The sequence below is a fragment of the Melanerpes formicivorus genome, unplaced genomic scaffold (assembly GCF_026170545.1).
Source record: "Melanerpes formicivorus ecotype bairdi unplaced genomic scaffold, bMelFor1.0.p_v2 SCAF_34, whole genome shotgun sequence".
In the NCBI taxonomy this organism is placed as follows: Eukaryota; Metazoa; Chordata; class Aves; order Piciformes; family Picidae; genus Melanerpes; species Melanerpes formicivorus.
This window is the reverse complement of record NW_027142386.1, coordinates 549390-570842: the sequence shown is the minus strand read 5'-3', so window position 1 is coordinate 570842 and position 21453 is coordinate 549390. Positions and strand designations below refer to the sequence as shown.

At 59.1% G+C, this 21453-nt stretch overlaps 1 protein-coding gene across 3 annotated transcripts in view; it reads right to left on the bottom strand.

Moving 5' to 3' along the window:
- Positions 1–17868, bottom strand: part of STK11 (serine/threonine kinase 11) — a 50593-nt gene extending 32725 nt beyond the window's left edge. Inside the window, exons 1-2 of one of the 3 annotated variants that reach the window (XM_068156249.1) lie at positions 16449–17868; positions 2551–2634 (exon numbers count right to left, since the gene is read on the bottom strand). In XM_068156249.1, coding sequence (XP_068012350.1) covers positions 2551–2634; positions 16449–16738 — 374 coding nt within the window. In that variant the 5' untranslated portion in view covers positions 16739–17868. The remainder of the gene's footprint in view (positions 1–2550; positions 2635–16448) is intronic. The other 2 variants (XM_068156248.1, XM_068156247.1) reach the window with 2 other exon arrangements.
- Between the last annotated feature and the right edge of the window lie 3585 nt (positions 17869–21453).

The following is a 21453-nucleotide window of genomic DNA, read 5'->3' as shown; positions in this document are numbered from 1 at the left end:
AACAGGAGGGAGGCTCCCTAGAGACCTGGGAAGCTTTTTTTGCTCTGCATAGATTAAAAAAGATACCAGAGAGGACCAGGAACTGGTGGCACTTCCCAGGACTCGCAGCACAGCCTCAGTTTTCCTCTCCTTAAGCTTTGATCAAACGATGGGTACTACACCAAGTGCCTAAAGCAAGGATTGCCTCAGGTCTCCTCCTCTCCTGCAGCTTTGAAAGGCAGATTGTGAGAGGAGCAGACCCTGAGACATCTGCTGGCTTTGCCAAGGGAGTGCACCCTCCAGATGAGGAGCAGAGCATGGTGGCAGCCAGCCCATGGTGGCAGCCAGCCCCTGCCTGCCCAGCCCCTGCTCAGCTCACTCTAATCATGGCTGGCAGAAGCCTTCTTAACCTAAGCCTGAAATAAGTTGCTTGTGTCCCAGGACCACCTTAACTCTTGAAGCAGGAGAGGCTCAAGAGCTGATCTCTGCTTTCCAGTGGGGCCTGTGCTAAAGGCTGGGGCTGCCCCCCTTTTGCAGCACATTCAGTCCAGGAGCAGCTCATGGTGGGAGCTCAGCCAGCTCCTGCAATGTTCCCCCCACAGGAGCTGCTCTTCAGAGGGGCACCCAAGCACCCTGGGACTTCATGATGGGCATGATGCCACCCAGCAGGAAAAGGACTGGCAGGAAGAGCTGCCAAAAGTAATTCCTAAGATTTCTTAGTCTGGAAAGAAAGTCTGTGAACTGCTTCTGAGTTATGTGGAAGCCACTGGCTCTTCCCCCTTCGAGTTACACAGAATAGATTGGGTTGGAAGGGACCTTCAAGATCATCCAGCTCCAACCCCCTGCCATGGGCAGGGACACCTCCCACCAGCACAGGATGCCCAAGGCCTCATCCAGCCTGGCTTTGAAGACCTCCAGGCAGGGGACATCCACAGCCTCCCTGGGCAACCTGTGTCAGTGTCTCCCCACTCTCACTGCCAAGAATTTCTTCCTCCCCTCCAGTCTCAGTCTCCCCTCTCCCAGCTTCAATCCACAGAAGCACCCAGAAACAAACCTTCTAAGAGTGTAAAAACAGAGAAAGATCAAAAGAGTGAAGCCAACCTGGCAAGGGGAAAGGACTGAAAACCACTTGGCTTTTATCAGCCACTGCCAATCAGAAAGCAAAGCAAGGAAGATCAGAGGGGCTGGAGCACCTCTGCTGCAGGGACAGGCTGAGGGAGCTGGGGGTGCTCAGCCTGGAGAGGAGAAGGCTCCAGGGAGACCTTAGAGCAGCCTGCCAGTACCTGAAGGGGGCTACAAGAAGGCTGCAAAGGGACTGCTCCCAAAGGCCTGCAGGGACAGGACCAGGGCCAATGGTTTGAAATTAGAACAGAGCAGATTTAGATTGGATGTGAGGAACAAGTTCTGCACCAGGAGGCTGCTGGAACACTACAACAGGTTGCACAGGGAGGTGTTGGGGCTCCAACCCTGGAGATATTCAAGGTGAGGCTCAACAGGGCTCTGAGCAACCTGATCTAGTGGAGGATGTCCCTGCTGACTGCAGGGGGGTTGGACTGGATGACCTCTGGAAGTCCCTTCCAACCCATTCTACGATTCTCTGATCCCTCCTGGCTGCTTCTGCACCACCACCGCGAGCTGTCATCTCCCGGTACCGACACATGAGGTCTCTCTCGGGCTCCTTTTCCCCCACACTTCAGCAGCTCAGCTGCTTCCAACAGCCACTAATTGAAATGCAGTCCCTGGGGCCAGGGAAGGCTGCAGAACAGGAGCAAGAAGTTGTTCTGCCTTTTGTGTCCTAACGATTTGGTGGCAGAGTGCTTGGGCTAATTAAAGCACACAATGAAGTTAGGCACTTTCTGAAGGGCTGCAGCTGGAAGGCAGCGCTTGGAAGCCACTGTCAAAAAGAAAAGCAAGCTTTTATACCATGACCTAACTGCTGGAGAGGGGCCAGAGGAGACCACCAAGATGATCAGAGGGCTGGAGAACCTCCCCTGCGGGGACGTGGACCTGAAGCAGCAGGTCCAGAGGAGGCTGGGACAATGACCAAGGACAGGCTGAGAGAGTAGGGGCTGTGCAGCCTGGAGAAGAGAGGAAGACCTTAGAGCAGCTTCCAGTACCTGAAGGAGGCTACAGGAGAGCTGGGAAAGGACTTCTGACAACAGCTGGGAGTGACAGGATGAGGGACAATGGCTTTGAGCTGGGAGAGAGGAGATTGAGAGCGGAGATGAGGAAGAAATTGTTGCCAGTGAGGCTGGGGAGAGCCTGGCACAGGTTGCCCAGGGAGGCTGTGGCTGCCTCCTGCCTGGAGGTGTTGAAGGCCAGGCTGGATAAGGCCCTGAGCAGCCTGGGCTTGGTGGGAGGTGTCCCTGCCCATGGCAGGGGGGTTGGAACTGGCTGACCTTTGGAAGTCCCTTCCACCTCGAGCCACTCTCTGAACTCTCTGGGGGGTGTTTATCACAGCAGGGAAAACCAATTTTAGGCTGCCTTAAAAGCAGAACTCCGATGATTCAGCAGTGGGGCAGAGAACCAGAGGAGCTCAGTGCTTCCAAGAGGCAGGTGAGCAAAGGATATATCTTCTGCTTCTCCTCGTTGTACAACACATCCACCAGCTGGATCACGTTCTTGTGCCGCAGCCGTCGCAGGAGCTGAATTTCCCTGCAGGGAAACAAAAGGAACAGAGTTCAGGAGGGGTCGTCAGCAGCCTCCAGCTCCCTGCTGTGCAACAAAAACGAGCGCCCTGGAAATCCAGGGGGATCTTGAAGGTGCTGTGAGTCGTGTTAGGCAGAGAATGGGAGGGGTTGGAAGGGACTCGTAGAGAGCATCCAGTCCAACCCCACCGCCAGAGCAGCATCCCCCAGGGCAGGACACACAGGAACACATCCAGGTGGGGCTTGAAAGGCTCCAGAGGAGACTCCACAACCTCTCTGGGCAGCCTGCTCCGGGCGGGCTCTGTGCTGAGCTCTGAGGGGGCTCTGCCCTGGGCGGGCTCTGTGCTGAGCTCTGAGGGGGGCTCTGCCCTGCCCCGGGCAGGCTCTGTGCTGAGCTCTGAGGGAGGCTCTGCCCTGCGTTCTGAGGGACTCTGCCCCAGGCAGGCTCTGTGCTGAGTTCTGAGGGACTCTGCCCCAGGCAGGCTCTGTGCTGAGTTCTGAGGGACTCTGCCCCAGGCAGGCTCTGAGGGAGGCTCTGCCCTGCCCCGGGCAGGCTCTGATGGGGACTCTGTGTTGAGCGCTGAGGGGCTCTGCCCCAGGCGGGCTCTGAGGGAGGCTCTGTGCTGGACTCTGAGTGGTCTCTGCCCTGCCCCGGGCGGGCTCTGATGGGGGCTCTGTGCTGAGCTCTGAGGGAGGCTCTGCCCTGCCCTGGGCAGGCTCTCAGGGGGTCTCTGCCCTGCCCCGGGCAGGCTCTGAGGGAGGCTCGGTGCTGAGCTCTGAGGGGTCTCTGCCCTGCCCCGGGCAGGCTCTGAGGGAGGCTCGGTGCTGAGCTCTGAGGGGCTCTGAGGGAGGCTCTGCACTGAGCTCTGAGGGGTCTCTGCCCTGCCCCGGGCGGGCTCTGAGGGAGCTGTGCTCAGTGTCACTCCCTGGTTGAAGCCCCGAAGCTCTCTGTTGGTGTTTGTCTCTGTATCTAGGGCAGCCACTTCCCAGTCAAACCTTTTATGGTTGCACTTCGTGCTTCCTTGCACTCAAGTGTCATCTGCAGTTACAAGAGCAGAAATAAACTGGCCTTGGGCTTCTGCCTCCACGCTCGAGGCTGTGTTTGCCATCAGCATCATGACCAGGATGAACTGCCCCCCTCTCCACCCCCTCCCCAGATGCCAACAGCAGCAGTTTCCTGTGCTCCTGGGCTGGCACAGGTAGGCACTGCCTGGTGCCAACCGTGGCAGAGGGGTTCCCAGAGTATACCTGGTTGGAAGAGACCTTGAAGACCATCTGAGGTCAACCTCTGACCCAGCACTGCGAGGTCAACACTAAACTATGTCACAGAACCATAGAAGGGGTTGGAAGGGACCTCCAAAGGGGATTTAGTTCCCAGCCCCTGCAGGGACATCCTCCACTAGATCAGAGCCTTGCTGAGCCTGACCTTGAATACCTTGAAGGACTGGGGCTCAGCTCCCTCCCTGGGCAACCTTTTACACCACCCTCATGGTGCAGAACTTGTTCCCAACATCCCATCTAAACCTCCTCCACTTCCAAACCATTGCCCCTGGTCCTGTCCCTCCCAGCCTTTGTCCAAAGTCCCTCCCCAGCTCTCCTGGAGCCCCTTCAGGTCCTGGAAGGCTGCTCTGAGGTCCCTCTGGAGCCTTCTCTTCTCCAGGCTGAACAGCCCCAGCTCTCCCAGCCTGTCCTTATAGGAGAGGTGCTCCAGCCCTTGATCATTGTCCTGGCCTGCTCCATCAGGTCCATGCCCTTCCTGTGCTGAGGGCTCCAGAGCTGGACACAGGACTCCAGGGAAGGTTTCACCAGAACAGAGCAGACCCTAAGCACCAGGTCCACAACTCTCCAGCCCATTCCAGCACACAGATCAACCCCAAAATTCCACTTCTCCCAAACTTCAGTCCTGACTTCACTTGCCTGAGCAGTTCTGAGACCTGAATTGAGTCCTCTGCTTGTGGAGAATCATTGTCAGGAGGGTGGCACCAGGCTCTGTTCAGTGGTGCCCAGTGCCAGGACAAGTGGGCACACACTTGCCCATCATCAGAAGCTGCATCTGAACATGAGGAGGAACTTCTGTGGCTGAAGGCTGCTGGAGCCCTGGAGCAGGCTGCCCAGAGAGGTGGTGGAGTCTCCATCTCTGGAGACACTGAAAACCCACCTGGATGTGTTCCTGGGTGACCTTCTCCAGGTGCCCCAGGAGCCCCTTCCAACCTCTACCATTCTGTGGCTCTCCACTGCAGCAGTGAGCAGGGAGACCTCTTCCTTGGCTGTGAGAACTGCCCCTTCTCTGTCCTCTACCAGCTGGTTTCATCTCTGTCTCTTGGGGTTTCACACTGTGCCCCAAACCACATTTTAGCATATTCTGAATTAAACTCAGCCTGTGAAATCCCCCTGGGGTGCTGGCTGGGATGGGGAGGAACAGGAGGATCAGGACAGTCAGGTCAGGGTGGTTCTGTTGGGTGTCTGAAGCACAGAAACTGCTCTCTGCTTCTGGCCTTGTGCTCAACTCTTCTCCTCTCACCACTTGGAAGCAGCCTGCTCACATTTCAACACTTTGGATTCCTGGAAGCAGCACTGCAAGGAATTCAGAGCACAGCTTTGGAAGAGCCTCTGCCCAAACCCATGACACAGGCAGCTCAGAGCCACTCACTGCTTGCCTGCACAATTAGCCAGCCCCTGCTAACGAGCTGTGGCCAGCACAAAAGCTTGGGGAAGCATCTGGACTGAGCTTGGCTCCTTCTGAAGGCTCAGGGGATGCAGGAATTACAAGCAGGGCTAAGAAGATTTCGAGGGACTCTGAGAACTTCCTGCAGGGACTCTTCCTTTAGGATAGATTTGGTCCTCTAGGATAGATTTGGTCCTCTAGGATCTTAGCCAGTCAGGGACTTGAGCTCAGAGGTCTTCTCCAGCCTGAATAATTCTGTCCTTTGATCAGATATCCCTCTAGGAGAAAGACCTGGATTTCTTATCACTATCAGGAAAAACTTCTTCCCAGCAAGGGCTCTCAGGCACTGCAACAGGCTGCCCAGGGAGGTGGTGGAGTCCCCAGCCCTGGGGGGGTTTCAGAGCAGTGTGGATGTGGTGCTGAGGGCTGTGCTTTAGTGGTGGGGGCTCAGCAGCAGTGGGGGGATTGTGAGCTCTGGGTGAGAGGCTGGACTGGAAGGTCTGGAGTTGTTCAGCCTGGACTCTGGGGAGGAGCTCAGAGCTGCCTTCCAGTGCCTGAAGGGGTCCCCCAGGAAGGCTGCAGAGGGACTTCTCATGAGGGAGACAGGACAAGGGGGAAATGGTTTGAAGCTGAGGCAGAGCAGGGTTAGACTGGAGCTTGGGAAAAACAACTTCAGGAAGAGGGTGGTGAGCCTCTGGAGCAGGCTGCCCAGGGAAGCTGTGGATGCCCCCTTCCAAAGGCCAGGTTGGGTGAAGCCTGGGGCAAGCAAGTCCAGCTGAGAGGTGCCCCTGCCCCGCTGAGAGGTTGGAGCAGACAACCTCTGAGGTCCCTTCCAACCTAAGCCATTCTATGATGATGATCATAGTATCATAGAATCAGTCAGGGTTGGAAGGGACCACAAGGATCAGCCAGTTCCAACCCCCCTGCCATGGGCAGGGACACCCCACACTAGATCAGCCTGCCCAGAGCCTCATCCAGCCTGGCCTTAAACACCTCCAGGGACGGGACCTCAACCACCTCCCTGGACAACCCATTCCAGGGCTTCACCACTCTCATGGGGAAGAACTTCCTCCTCACCTCCAGCTTCATTCCATTCCCCCTAGTCCTATCACTCCCTGAGATCCTGAGCAGTCCCTCCCCAGCCTTCCTGGAGCCCCCTTCAGATACTGGAAGGCCACAATGAGGTCACCTCAGAGCCTTCTCTTCTCCAGACTGAACAGCCCCAACTCCTTCAGTCTGTCCTCACAGCAGAGCAGCTCCAGCCCTCTGATCATCCTCTTGGCCTTTCTCTGGACACCTTCCAGCACCTCCACATCCCTCTTGCCATAGGGGCTCCAGAACTGGAGGCAGGACTCCAGCTGGGGTCTCCCCAGAGCTGAGCAGAGGGGGAGGATCACCTCCCTTGCCCTGCTGGCCACACTTCTCCTGCTGCAGCCCAGGCTCTGGTTGGCTTTCTGGGCTGCAAGTGCACACTGAGAGCTCTTGGTGAGCTTCTCCTCCCCCAGCACCTCCGAGTCTCTCTCCTCAGGGCTGCTTTCCAGCCAGTCCCTGCCCAGCCTGGATTTGTGCCTGGGATTGCCTTGACCCAGCTGCAGGTCCCTGCCCTTGCTCTTGTTGAACCTCATGAGGTTGGCTTGTGCCCACCTCTCCAGCCTGTCTCTGGATGGCCTCCCTTCCCTCCAGCTGTCTGCTGCACCACACAGCTTGGTGTCATCAGCAAACCTGCTGAGGGTGCACTCAATGCCACTGTCCATGGCACCCACAAAGGTGTTGAACAAGCCTGGTCCCAGGACTGATCCCTGAGGGCCTCTGCTTGTCCCTGGCCTCTGCTGGGACATGATGATGATCTCAAAGGTGTCTTCTTCCAACCCCAACAGTTCCATGATTTCCCAGGTGTGGTTTTAAGCCCCAATTTGAGCAGCTGAGCAGAGAGGCCCAGGCCCAGGCCGAGCTGAGGGTGCCGAGCTGGCAGCAGGCTCTGCGATGTCTCTAATTATAGCCAGGAGCAAAAGGCTGGAGGGGATTAAATTAGCATCCAAACTGCAGCCAGCATTAGGGCAGCTCTAAGAAGTTCTGCATAATGAAGGGAGACAGGGCTGAGTGCTCAGACCCAGCTGGCCAGGGACAGAGCTGTCTTAAGCAAGTCAGCTCTGCTGTGAAGGCAAAGGAGAGGCCACAGCCCAGACCCTGCTGCCTGCAGCTCCAGCTCTGCAGCACAGACACTGAATTCCCTGCACCCCTGGCAGACTGACCAGCAGTTCATGTCCACAGGATCATCAAATGGCTTGGGCTGGAAGGGACCTCCAAGTGGATGCAGTTCCCAACCCCCTGCCATGGGCAGGGACCCCTCCCACCAGCCCAGGCTGCTCAAGGCCTCATCCAGCCTGGCTTTGAACACCTCCAGGCAGGAGGCAGCCACAGCCTCCCTGGGCAGCCTGTGCCAGGCTCTCCCCACCCTCACTGCACAGAATTTCCTCCTCATCTCCACTCTGAGTCTCCCCTCTCCCAGCTCAAAGCCATTGTTCCTCAGCCTGGCACTCCCAGCCCTTGCCCAAAGTCCCTCCCCAGCTCTCCTGGAGCCCCTTCAGGCCCTGGCAGGCTGCTCTGAGGTCTCCCTGGGAGCCTTCTCTTCTCCAGGCTGCACAGCCCCAGCTCTCCCAGCCTGTCCTATCAGGATTTAGGTTTTTTTGCCCCTCCCCTGCTCCAAGAAGGACTCTGTGAAGCAATGTGAAATGCCAGAGCAGTGCAGCCACCTCTGGGGCAGAGGCCAAGCAGCCCATTTCCCACAGGCAAGATTATTCCTATTTTTAGCTGCTCTTGCCTTCTGGAGTGACCAAGGAGCAGGGACAGGCAGCCCCACAGCCACCTCCCATTCCATTGGGCTTTGCAGACTCCAAGCAAGCAAACACAGGTGCTCTGCAGCTCAGGAGGTACCAAAGTGTTCTTTCCCATCCCTCCCCTCCATGTTAGCCACACAAAAGCCACTCCAGCCCAGCACTTTCTTTGCCATTTTCTGCACCACTGCCTTGTGCAGGCCAGAGGTTGCCACATCTTGTGGTGACAGCAGGAGGGGCAAAGAATCTCTTCCTCCTCTCCAGTCTCAGTCTCCCCACTCCCAGCTCAAAGCCACTGTCCCTCAGCCTGGCACTCCCAGTCCCTCCCCAGCTCTCCTGGAGCCCCTTCAGGTTCTGGAAGGTGCTCTGAGGTCTCCCCAGAGCTTTCCCTTCTCTTCTCCAAGCTGAATTGTCTCCACACCGTCCCTCCAGGGCAGGTGCTCCATCAGAAATTGGTCTGCAGGGCTTTCCCTCCCCCACTCTGCTCTTCCAGCACACAACCCTGGCCCATCTGAAGCTCTCCACATGCAGCATGTGGGACTGGGGGACCAGGCAGGAGGAAGTGGCACAGCTCCATCCCAGCACTGGTGGCACAGCTAAGGGCTACAAGACGTGCCCACAGAAGGAGAGCTCCATATGCCAGTGCTGGCACCTCCCTCAGATCCACCAGCAGCCCCCTGCCAAGTGCTGCAGGAGCCCTGAAGAGCCATTCCTCTGGGCTGTTTGGTCCAGCCTGGCTTTGTAACCTGTGCAGCCAAGCAAGCTGCAGTTACAAGGCAGCCTCCTCAGCACCCCACAGAGCACACTGCTGAAGGTGGAGCTTGGGAAGAGCCTTTGGCTCTTTTATTTCACCTGGCAAGGGTGCAGCTTGGCCTCTCTGCTGCTCTCCACTCTCCTGAGTGGGGCTCCAGAGAAGCAGCTGAGCAGAGCATGGCAGCACTTCAGGGAACCAGAGAATGGGTTGGGTTGGAAGAGCCCTCCAGGATCATCCAGTCCAAGCATCAGCCCACCCCCAGCATGGCCACCAGACCATGTTCCCTGCTTCAAGTGAAGCATCTGAGCATCCAGCTGGCACAGGAGGGGCTGACAGCATCACCTTGATGCCTCCAGTGCTGTTCTACAGCTTTCAAGTTCCATTATTGACTTCCTCAGCCTCCACCCAAAACTCTGCTGAGAGCATCACAGGGTCCTCACCATGCTCCCAGAGCCTCCCCATGCCTGGACACAAACATCCCTGGTGCTCACCCACACTTCTTGGGGTGCACCCTGGAGAGGTTAGGAGTTGCAGGTGAGGTCTGAGCAGAGCCTCTACCACTGAGCCCAACCATCTGAACCCCCTGGCAGCCCTCACCTTGAGGAGCCAGCCCTGCTCCTCAACTCCTCTGCTCAGCCTGAGGTGATGGCACAGAGTTCCCCCTCCTCTTCCCCAGCCCCAGGCCTCCCTCCACACCATGCTCCTGGCAGGGAGAGCTGATGCCACAAGCTCTGCATCCACCCCAGCACAGCTGGCTGGGATCACAGCAGCATGGAGAGATCATCTCCTCCAACCCCACAGCCAGGGGCAGGGACACCTCTCAGCTAGACTCAGCTGCCCAAGGCCTCATCCAGCCTGGCCTTCAACACCTCCAGGCAGGAGGCAGCCACAGCCTCCCTGGGCAGCCTGCTCCAGAGCCTCACCACCCTCACACTGATGAACTTCTTCCTCAGCTCCAGTCTAACCCTGCCCTCCTTCAGCTTCAAACCCTTCCCCCTTGGCCTGGCTCAAGTCACCCTCAGGAGAAGTCCTCTGCAGCCTTCCTGGAGGATGCCCTCAGGTACTGGAAGGCAGCTCTGAGGTCCCCCTGGACTATTAACCCTTCTCTCCCAAGCTCCCTACCAAACCTCATCACTAAGCCCCACAACCAAACCACCTCCAAACACCTCCAGGGAGGGTGACTCACCCTGCAGCTTCCTTCAGCTGCAGCCTGCACCTTTTGAGGTGCAAGACTGGATGTGCAGCTCCAGGGGGCAAGGTGCCCAGGCAGAGGCACATCTGAGGCCTCTGAGGAGCTCTAATGAGCCACATTCAACAAGCTGAGCAATCCCTGAGCCTGGTTAAGTACAGCACAAAGGCACTGGGGATATGCAGAGGGAGGCCCAAACACTTAATTAAAGTCTGAGGCTATTAGCAGACACTTTGATTAACCTTGAGCAGCTCCAGACAAAGAAGCTCCCAAGTCCTCTTTCAGATCTCGGGCAACCCTGCTGCACTCTTTTATTTCCCTCTCCTTTTCCATCAACCAGGAGCAGCAACTAACCAACCAAACACACACACATCCCCCAAAAGGTCCCTCAGGAGGTAACTGAAGAGAAGCAAAACTCTGCCCAGATTGATTTAGGAGTTGAACTCCTGGGGAGGTGAAAGCCTTCAAGCTCCTCACCAGGAGGCACAGGTCTCAGCCTTGCAGGGGCAGGATGGGGAATACTCTGGGGTCAAGGAGAAGGATTCCATTTCAGCTACCTCCCAAGCATGTTTCAGGCATAGAAGCACAGAATGGGTTGGAAGGGACCTCCAAAGCTCAGCCAGCCCAAGCCCTCTGCAGGCAGCAGGGACATCCTCCCCCAGGTCAGGGTGCTCAGAGCCTTGTCCAGCCTGACCCTGAGTGGGATGGGGCCTCAACTCCCTCCCTGGGCAACCACCTGCTGCAGTGGTCCAGCAGCCTCCTGGGGCAGAACTTGTTCCTCACTTCCAATCCAAACCTGCTCTGCTCTCATTTCAAACCACTGCCCCTTGTCCTGGCCCTGCAGGCCCTGCCCCCAGAGCTCTGGTACTGCATCAAGAGGCAGGGCTGGGGCAGCACACACAGGATGAGGCCCCAGCCAGAACCATCACAGAGTGAGAGGATTCTTTGGGTTGGAGAAGCTCTCTGGGGTCACCAAGCCCAACCATCAACTCAACCCCACCACAGCCATTGAGGTCCCCAGGTGCCATGGCCACAGGTTTCCTGCACACCTCCAGGGCTGGGGACTCCACCACCTCCCTGGGCAGCCTGTGCCAAGCCCTGACCACTCTGGCAGCAAAGAATTGTTCCTCATCTCCAACCTAAGCCTCCCCTGGCACAATTTCAGGCCAGTTCCTTTCACCTTAGGTAGAAGAGCCCAGCCCCCACCTCACTGCAGCCTCCTCTCAGGGAGCTGCAGAGGGCAATGAGGTCTCCCTCAGCCTCCTCTTCCCCAAGCTAAACACCCCCAGCTCCCTCAGCTGCTCCTCCCCAGGCCCTTCCCTGGATGCTCTCCATCCCCTCAGTGTATTTCTGGAAGGTGCTTCCAGTGCTACAGGAAGAAACTGATGCCCAGAGAGCTGACCACTAGTCAAGACATGAAGTGGTGACCTTGCAGCAGAGCAAACAAGTGCAGGAGACTCCTGGCCCTGACCATGGAATGGGTTGGCTTGGAAGGGACCTTCAAGATCACCCAGTTCCAGCCCCTGGCCATGGGCAGGGACACCTCCCACTGGCTCAGGCTGCTCAAGGGCTTGAACACCTCCAGGGAGGGGGCAAGGCCATTTGCCATGAGCTCAAACGCTCTGAAGAGAGCCAGACAGCACTGGGGACAGTGGAGGGAGAGGCAGGAGGCTGCTGGGCTGGTTCTGGTGGCAGGGGAAGGATCTTTAACCTCCAAAAGCACCAAGTGTGGATGTTCACAAAGGTTAAAGAGCTAATCACAGCCAGGTCTCACCTCCTGAGCTGCAGCCAGCCTTGTGTGGCTAAGGGCACAGGGAAGAGAGGCCTCACTAACACTCAGCACTGCTCTTAGGAGCAGCAATCAAGAAATGAAGCAGAACCTAAACAGAATCAGAGAGTGGTAGGGGCTGGAAGGGACCTCTGGGGATCATTGAGTCCAGGTCCCTGCCAGGGGAGGTTCACCTAGAGTCAGAGAGTGACAGGGGCTGGAAGGGACCTGCAGCCACACAGCCCAGGCCAGCCTCAGCACCTCTCTCCCCTGAGTGCCTCCATGAGCAGAAGTGGCTCTCCAGGAGGTCCCAGAGGACAAATCACAGAGCCACAGAATGGGAGGGGTTGGAAGAGACCTCCAGAGATCATTGAGTCCAACCTCCCCTGGCCAAAGCAGCAGCCCCCAGGGCAGGGCACACAGGAACACAGCCAGGTGGGGCCTGAAAGCCTCCAGAGAAGGAGGCTCCACAACCTCTCTGGGCAGCCTGCTCCAGGCCTCCAGCACCCTCACATCCAAGACATTTCTCATGTTGAGGTGGAGCCTCCTGGGTTCCAGCTTGTACCCACTGCAACTTATCCTATCCCTGGGCACCACCAAACAGAGCCTGGCACCTTCCTGCCCCCACCCCTCAGACATTGAGAGACATTGATCAGACCCCCTCTCAGCCTTCTCCTCTCCAGCCTAACCACCCCCAGGGCTCTCAGCAGAGTTGTTCCAGTCCCTTCATCATCCTCACAGCCTCTGCTGGACTCTCTCCAGCAGGTCTCTGTCCCCCTTGAACTGGGGAGCCCCAAACTGTGCACAGTGTTCCAGGTGTGGTCTCAGCAGGGCAGAGCAGAGGGAGAGGAGAACCTCCCTAGCCCTGCTGGCCACACTCTCCTTGCTGCACCCCAGCTTCTGAACCTATCTTCCTGTGCTCAGAAGCCCAAGAGGGTCACTCCCCCTCACACCAAAGCAGCTTCTCCTCATGTGGAGGTGAGAGCAGGGTGCAGAGCCCCCCTTTGCTGCTGCTGGATTGGAGCTGCAGGACACAGAGTGCCCCAAGCTGCTCTCACACAGCTACAGCAAGTGAGATGTTCAGGGACCCTGGCCAAGCAAGGTGACATTAAACCCCAAAGGTCAGCAGAGGCCTTTCCAGCACTACCTGGAAATCCAGCAAGGCTTTGCTGCCCTCCCAGCCCACAGTGCCCAGGGAAGCCACAGGGCCCTGCTGACGTCCCTCAGCACCACAGCCTGACTCAGGGCACAGACAGCTGCCTGCAGGGGAAGTGACAAAGTGCTCTGATAAGGTCAGAGAGCCATGGTGAAAGGGTAGCACAGGAGTCAGAGTCATAGAATGGGTTGGGTTGGAAGGGACCTTCAAGATCAGCCAGTTCCAGCCCCCTGCCACAGGCAGGGACACCTCCCACCAGCCCAGGCTGCTCAGGGCCTCATCCAGCCTGGCCTTGGACACCTCCAGGGAGGAGGCAGCCACAGCCTCCCTGGGCAGCCTGTGCCAGGCTCTCCCCACCCTCACTCTCAACAATTTCTCCCTCACCTCCAGCCTCAGTCTCCCCTCTCCCAGCTCAAAGCCATTGTTCCTCAGCCTGTCCCTCCCAGCCCTTGTCCAAAGTCCCTCCCCAGCTCTCCTGGAGCCCCTTCAGGTCCTGGCAGGCTGCTCTGAGGTCTCCCTGAAGCCTTCTCTTCTCCAGGCTGCACAGCCCCAGCTTCCTCAGCCTGTCCCCACAGGGGAGGTTCTCAGCCCTCTGCTGATCTCTGTGGTCTCCTCTGGACCTGCTCCAACAGCTCCAGGCCCTTCCTGCTTTGGGGGCTCCAGAACACTGCAGCTGGGGTCTCACAAGAGCAGAGTTTAGGTAGGAGTAGCCCCTCAAGATCATCAAGTCCAACCATTAACCCAACTCTACCAAGTCCCCCACTGAAGTCCCACACCTGCACAGCTTTTAAAACACCTCCAGGGATGGGGACTCCACCACCTCCAGCCCACATCTCTGCCTCAAAAAGCTGAGGCAAATAGAAAGCAAATCCCCCCCCTGGAGCAGCAGATGAGCCCCAGGAGGTGACAAAGCCAGGCAGCTGAACTGCAGTAAGCCCTGCTTCACAAGACACCATCCACAATCCACCTTGGTGCTGTGGAGCAGGTGGGGCTGAGCCAGAAACCACCACCCCCTCCCCCCCCCCCCCGCAGTGCCTGCCTGCTCTGCTTTAATAACCAACCCTTAATGACACCAGCCAGACATTCCCAGACTGCTCCAAGCAAGGAGCACAGCTCCCAGGGAGTTCACTTCAGGACATGGGACCATTGCTGAGGAGGCTCTGGCAGCAGGGAGCCCCTCCAGCCCCTTGGGGGGAGTTTGGAAAGCTTGACTCCAAAGGAGACCACCAAGGCCCTCCTGCAGCAGGAGCTCTGGCAGGGGGCAAGGGTGGAAAGGGGCACTCAGGCCTCCAGCAGAAAAACCAACCAAGGAGCAGTTTATTACACATTAACCAAGAGCTGAGCTGACTCTGATCCTGAACCTGAGCCAGGGAAGTTCCAGCACAGCCTCACAGACTGCACTGGGTGGGAAGGGACCCTCAGAGGTCATCTTGGCTACCCCCACCCCCTGCAGGCAGCAGGGACACCTCTGCTAAGATCTGGTCTGCAGCACCACACAGCCAGCTCTGGAGCACCACACACCCAGCTCTGGAGCCCTCAACACAGGAAGGACCTGGACCTGATGGAGCAGACCCACAGGAGGCCACCAAAAACTCATCAGGGGGCTGGAGCACCTCTGCTGCAGGGACAGGCTGAGGGAGCTGGGGATGTTCAGCCTGGAGAGGAGAAGGCTCCAGGGAGACCTTAGAGCAGCCTTCCAGTACCTGAAGGGGGCTACAAGGAGGCTGCAGAGGGACTGTTCCCAAAGGCCTGCAGGGACAGGACCAGGGCCAAGGGTTTGAAATTAAAGAGCTGCAGATTAGATTGGATGTGAGGAACAAGTTCTGCACCAGGAGGCTGCTGGAACACTGCAACAGGTTGCCCAGGGAGGTGGCTGGGGCTCCATCCCTGGGGATATTCAAGGGGAGGCTCAACAGGGCTCTGAGCAACCTGATCTAGTGGAGGATGTCCCTGCTGACTGCAGGGGGGTTGGACTGGGTGACCTCTGGAGGTCCCTTCCAACCCAAGCCATCCCCAGCACTGGGATTTGCCTGTTCCACAGCTAAGCCAGGTGGGGGAAGGGGAGAAGGCAAACCTGAAGAGTTCACTGACAGAAGGTCTGGTACAGGACGTGAAGCACCTCACAGCTGAGCTCAGAAACTCAAACCAAACAGAAACAAGAGCCTGGCAGGTCAGCACAGCCAGAGACAGGAGACAAGGCTCCTCTGCACATCCCCCCAGCTTGCCCTCTCACTACAAGAGAAGCCCTGGCAAACTCTGGGGCTTGGCTGCAGAAGGCTCCCCCTGCACAGGCAGATAAACAAGGCCCTGGTGGGGCTGGCTCCAGCAGCTCAGCCTGCAACACCCAGCTGGCTGCCAGGTCCTGCCAGCACAGCCCTGCCAGCACAGCCCTGCCAGCACAGCCCCAGGAGAAGGGAAAGTTCCCTACACCTGGTGCAACACCCAAGCTACTCCATGGCTAATTAGTCAGTTCCTTGTGTCCTCATCAGTGTGCAACTGGCACTGTGAAAGCTTCCCAAGCACAGGGCTTGAGTCACCCCAATAAACACAAGGAAGGCTGACAGCCCTTGTGCCCCTTTCACAGCTCTGGAAGTCAACTGAAAAGGTCCCCCCAGAGTGCTCCCCTCCCAAAAGACCCCAAACTGCTCCCCCCAAACTCAGCAGTCAGAAATGAAAGCAACAAACAACCCCAACCCCCTCCCCCCCCCCAACCTCCCTATGCCCATTGGCTGCACAAGGGATCAGGTTCCCATGCCCAGTTCCTTCCAGGAACTGTGATCCCAAGGAGCACCAGAGTCACCCCCACCACCCCCCCAGGCCAGGCACACAGCACCACAGGCTGTGGTGGCACAAAGTGTGGCCAACGAATCAGAGCTGCTTGGCTTGGAAACACTTCACAGCCTCCAAGCCTGTGTGAGCAGCTGGAGCAGTCCAGAGCCAAACCTGCTCCCTTTTGGTTGGGTTCATAGAACCATGCAGTGGTTTGGGGTGGAAGGGACCTCATGCAGTCCCACCACAGGGCAGGGACCCCTCCCACCAGCACAGCTTGCTCAGGGCCTCATCCAGCCTGGCCTTCAACACCTCCAGGCAGGAGGCAGCCACAGCCTCCCTGGGCAACCTGTGCCAGGCTCTCCCCACCCTCACTCTCCTCCTCTCCACTCTCAGTCTCCCCTCTCCCAGCTCAAAGCCACTGTCCCTCACCCTCTCCTTCCCAGCCCTTGTCACAATTCCCTCCCCAGCTCTCCCAGAGCCCCTTCAGGTCCCGGCAGGCTGCTCTGAGGTCTTCCCTGGGAGCCTCCTCTTCTCCAGGCTGCACAGCCCCAACTCTCCCCACCTAGGCTTCAGGAAGCACTTTCCACAGCCACGTTGCCAGTGAAACCACCACAGAGCACCGGGCAGGAACCCTCCCCTGCCCCGGTTTAACCCTTCGCCCCCCCCCGGCCGGCACCACTCACTTTTTCACGTTGGCCTCCCCGTTGGGAATCCTGCGCAGCTTCTTCTTCTTCAGGATCTTCACAGCTCTCCTGCAGAGGGTTTCAGAGTCCAGCATCTCCTTGACCTTGCCGTAAGAGCCCTCTCCAAGCAAGTCTCCCATCAGGTATTTGCCAATGAGCTTGGCCCTCTTCCTGCGGGGCTGGTAGATGACCTCGGTGGAGTCGATGCGGTGGATGAAGGTGTCCATGCCCACAGACATCAGCTCCCCCTCTGCAAACATCCCCAGCTGCTGGGGCTCCTGCAGATCCATCCTGGGTGAAGTTCCTTGACCTGTTCGTGGCTTTTTTTTTTGTGTGTGTGTGTTTGTTTATTTGTTTGTTTTGGGGTTGGTTTCTTTCTTTCTTGCTTCCTTCCTTCCTTCCCTCCTTAAGCTCGGAGAGGTTTAATCCTGTTTGTTCATTTCCAGCACTCCCTTTGACTCCTTCTCCAGAGCAAATTGCCAGAAGATTGTACAAACATGAAGAAGAGCCCAAAAAAAAAGCACAACAAAAAGCCTCCAAACAACCTCCCCCCCACCCCCCCCAAAAAAAAAAACAAAACAAAGGGAAAACAAACCCAAAGAAAGAGGTAAAATAAAGGTTAAAACCAAACCTCCCAGCTGCTTCCAGCTCAACTGGATGCTAAAAGCTCCAGGCCTGGCTCCAGCAATGTCTCTCAAAAGTGAATTCAGGGCTTCCCCACCAAGCACCACTCAGTTTGGGACCTGCTCCTGCTCCCAACCCTGGGCCCCCTCGCTGGGGAGGGGGGGGGGGGGGGGTTCTTTGCAAGTCCACTTGGCCTTTAACTCGGCCCAGTTCGATTCTTAAGTGCTAGGTCATCCTCTGGGACTTCAGGCCACCACATAAAAGCAGATGATCACCGAGTCTCTTTCCTGGCTTTCCATTCCTAGTAGGTCATCGTCGGCAGCTCCAGCAGCAGCAGCAGGGTCGGCAGGGGGGAAGCCTGGGGTCTGCCCTGCTGTTCCTCCAGCTCCCAGCACGGCTCAGGCTCCTGCTCTGGGAGGGGGTCGGGGTTGGGTCGAGGGTCTGGGGGTTGGGTTTTTTTTTTGGGTGTCCTCAGCCGTTTGGAAGCTGGAACCAAGTTTCTTTGAAGGAGTTTTCCGAAGCAATCCTAACGCCTTCGCTTGGCACGCCTACAAAAGTTTGAGGCCTTCGGTGCCTAGCACGACCTCCCAGGGGCATCCTTCAAGCGCTGGGGTTCCGCCTGGCACATGATGTGTCACCAGCACTGCTCCAGGGGCCAGCCGGTGCCCAAAGCAAAACCTCGCCCCAGCGCCGCGACCCGCCTCGAGCCGGGGAAGGGTCAGGAGGAAGCGATCCCCTCAGCCCGAGCCCCCAGACACCCCATTCCCCTGCCCAGGAGGGAAGGTCACGGAGGCTGCGCCGGCCCCGCCCCGGCACCCCCCCCGCCCGGGCACCCCCCCGAGCCTCGACCCCCCTGCCACAGGTGTCAGTCCGGGCGGGCAGGGAAGGCAGGGGGAAGCAGGCAGGGAGTGAAGAGGGGAGGAAACACTTCAAGTGCAACCAAGCCAGCGACAGAACCCAGAAAGCAGGGACCCCCGCGGCGGGGGGGGGGGGGGGAGGCGACCCCCGGATCCTCCCCGGCCGCAGCCGAGCTCCCCGCTCCCACAGCAGGCCGGGGGGAGCCCGCCCGGGCCGGGCCTTTCCCCTGGGGGCCGGGAACAAGCCCAACAGCCACCTCCGGCCGCTCCCTCAGCCCCCGAGCCTCCGCGCCCCGCTGTCGAATCGGGGGAGGGGGGCGGGCAGCCTCGTCCCCCCTCCCCTCCACCGGGCTAGGGGAACCGGGCCGGGTGCCGGCGCCACACTCCCCACCGCCTTCCCCCTCGCCTCCGGGGGAGCGCAACCGGCCGCTGCCCCCGCTCTGCCACCACGACCCCGCTCCAGCCCTCCCGCCGCAACCCCGTTACCCCCGCCGCGGCGCGCACGCCGCCGCCATTTTGTTTACCTCCCGCCCCCGCCCGGCCCCGCCGCGCTCCCGCCGCTGCCCCCCCCAGCCCCTCGCACCTCCCTGGCGACCGACGTGCGCTCCCATTGGCCCCCGCGCCGGAGCCGCCCCCGCCGACTCGCCCGCGGATTGGCTGCGACGGCGCTACGGAGGGGGCGGAGCCGCCCGTGAGGCTTTCGCTTCCGGTTGGCTCCCGGGCGTTTGCAACCCGCCCCACCCACTCTGGAGGGCGGCGGAGCTCTGCGATAGGCTGCGGGGGCTGCCTGTCAGCGGCAGGGGCGGTGCTGGCGGCGGCGGGGCAGGGGAGGGCAGAGGGCAAAGGCGAAGCGGCGCTATGGAGACGGCAGCGGAGCCCTGCCCGCCTGGGCCCTGCCTTCCCGGGAGCCGCGGCTTGCCCCGAGCCAGCCCTTCTACCGCCGCCCTCGGGCTGCTCAGCAGTAGCTCCACAGTGAACGCCGGCCCGCAGAGCTCAGCTCGGTTCCCGCTGCGGCCCAGCGGCCTCTGCCCGAGGCAGCCGGGCAGGGCTGGGGGCTTCCTGCTGCCCTGTGTGCCCCACAGCCCTTCTGGCGGGGGGGTGAAGAGCAGTGGAGTCAAAAGTTGGCCGCTCAGGAAGCTGCCTCTCCCCTGCCCACCTGCTGGGAGCAAGTGGGGACTGGGCACTGCCTGTTCCCGGGCAGAGCATGGGCTGTCCCCGAGTCAAAGCACATCTTGGGAACCTCTTCCTCTCTCTCTCTCTCTCTCTTTCTACACTCGATGCTAAATTTAAGGTGCTAAACCTCTGCAGGGAATTGTGTTACAGCAGCTCTCCTGAGGCAACAGCCCTCTTTCCCTACCAGATAGCTGCTGGCCTCTCTTGCTGTCCCTGCCCTTCTTCCACCCTCCCTGCTTAGATCACACTCCCCTGCCTGCTTCTGCCCCCTGCCAAAGGCTCCTGACAGGTCCAGCAGGCTTGGATGTTTTGGTGAGGACATTGAGTCCCAACACGTGTTCCCATGCCCTGGAATAACAACAAATAAAGGATGGTAAATAAACCAGAAGAGGGTTTTTATCTGTGACCCCTGGAGGTGATAGCAGCCCTGGGGAGGCTGCAGCAGCCTCTGAACCGAAGCCAGCTCAGGGCTGGCAGCTGGCATCTGCTTCGTCTCTGCTGTGTGGTGTCAACACAGGCACTGAAGTCTTCTGCCCCTGATAAAACCTGGGGACAGGGAAGGATTTCCATCGAGCCAGACAGAGTGCTCCATCTCCTGTCCATCCCCAAACCCTCAGCCAATTCTTCCTGCTCATCTCGAGCAGCACAGCAGCCTCCTCCAGCTGTGAGCTCGGCTGCTGCTGCCCCAGGAGCCCCAGAGGCCACCCCAGGAGCCCCAAAGGCCGCCCCAGGAGCCCCAAAGGCCACCCCAGGGGCCCAAAAGCCACCCCAGGAGCCCCAAAGGCCGCCCCAGGAGCCCCAAAGGCCACACCAGGAGCCCCAAAGGCCACCCCAGGAGCCCCAAAGGCCACACCAGGAGCCCCAGAGGCCACCCCAGGAGCCCCAAAGGCCGCCCCAGGAGCCCCAAGCCGCAGCTGATCCAGGTGTGTCCTGACCCTTCCCCACCTGGAGAGCAGCCAGGAATGTTCCTCCAGCTCTGGGAGGGATTTGCTCACCCTGCCTGTGTTTGGCACTCACCCATGGACCCTCCTGCCCACCCCTTGCCTATCTCACAGCTGTTTGTTTGCCTTTCTCTGTAGCAGCAGCAGCAGCACCCAAGGATCACCCAGCAGGCACAGGATGCTGCTGGAGATAATCCTACCCAAACAGCTTATCTCCATGGCAGGCAGGGACACTCCTCCCAGCACAGCCAGGTCTGGAAACACAGGGCTGAGATGTGCTGCTGGGAGCCCTCAGTCCCCTGAGACAGTCTCTGGCACAGATCCCCTCTGGCATGGATCCCCTCCAAGCCCTTAGGAACCTTCCCAGCCCCAGCCCAACTGGTGCCAGCCCCTGAGCTGCCTCTCCTGAAGGAGATTCTTCATCACACAGATCTTGGTGCCACAGATCCTGTGTTCCCACAGGTTCTTCACTCCCTCTGCCACTGCCAGGTCACCACCAGACCATGGCCCTCAGCACCACATCTCCAGGGCTTTGAAAACCTCCCCCCAGGGATGGGGACTCCACCACTGCCCTGGGCAGCCTGGGCCAGGCCTTGACAACCCTTCTGGGGAAGAAATTGTTCCTCATGTCCGACCTAAACCTCCCCTGGGGCAGCTTGAGGCCATTTCCTCTTGTCCTGTTGCTTGTCCCTTGGAGACAGGAGGGGATAAATCCATGAGCTCTGCCTTCTCACAGGAGCTGCTGGCACCACATGGGATCACAAGCCCCAGGCAGAACTCCCAGCACATCTGGGGGGGCTGAGCACTGTCACAGCACATCACTCCACCTCGGGGTCCCCACAGTGGGTCCCCAGGGGCAGGGCTCAGAGCACAGCGTTGCCCTGGGTCTCCCCCCAGCTCTGAGCCTGCTCTGTTTGGGCTGTCCAGCCCTGAAAGGTCAGGAGAAGGCAGGGGAGGCTCCAAGGGCTGCTCCAGGGTGCAGAAGTGGGGCAGACTCCCCTTCCCAGCCCCCCCAGGCTCCAGTGCTGTTTCCCTGCTGCTTTCTCTCAGGCTTTTCTCCTGGTAGCACCCAGCCACGTGTGATTTACTTTGATCTTGGCACCAAGTCCAGAGTGCTGGAAAGCAATCACCCAAATTCTGGTAAGTACTGTGCTTCCCCTTCCCAGGAGGGCCAGATTCCCAGCACAGCAGGGCAGGATCGATTGGAAGCCATCCACAGCACAGACACCAGGGCAGGAGGCAGCTCCCATCGGCCACACTCTGCTCCCTGCCAGTCCTGCTGCTGCCCACCCCGGCAGGGTGGCAAGAGAAGGTGATCCTGGGAGGTGAAATCCTGCCCCAGCCCTCCAGGGATGGGCAGCAGGAGCGGGGCAGGATTGGGGTCTCACTGAAGGGCCCCCCCAGCACACA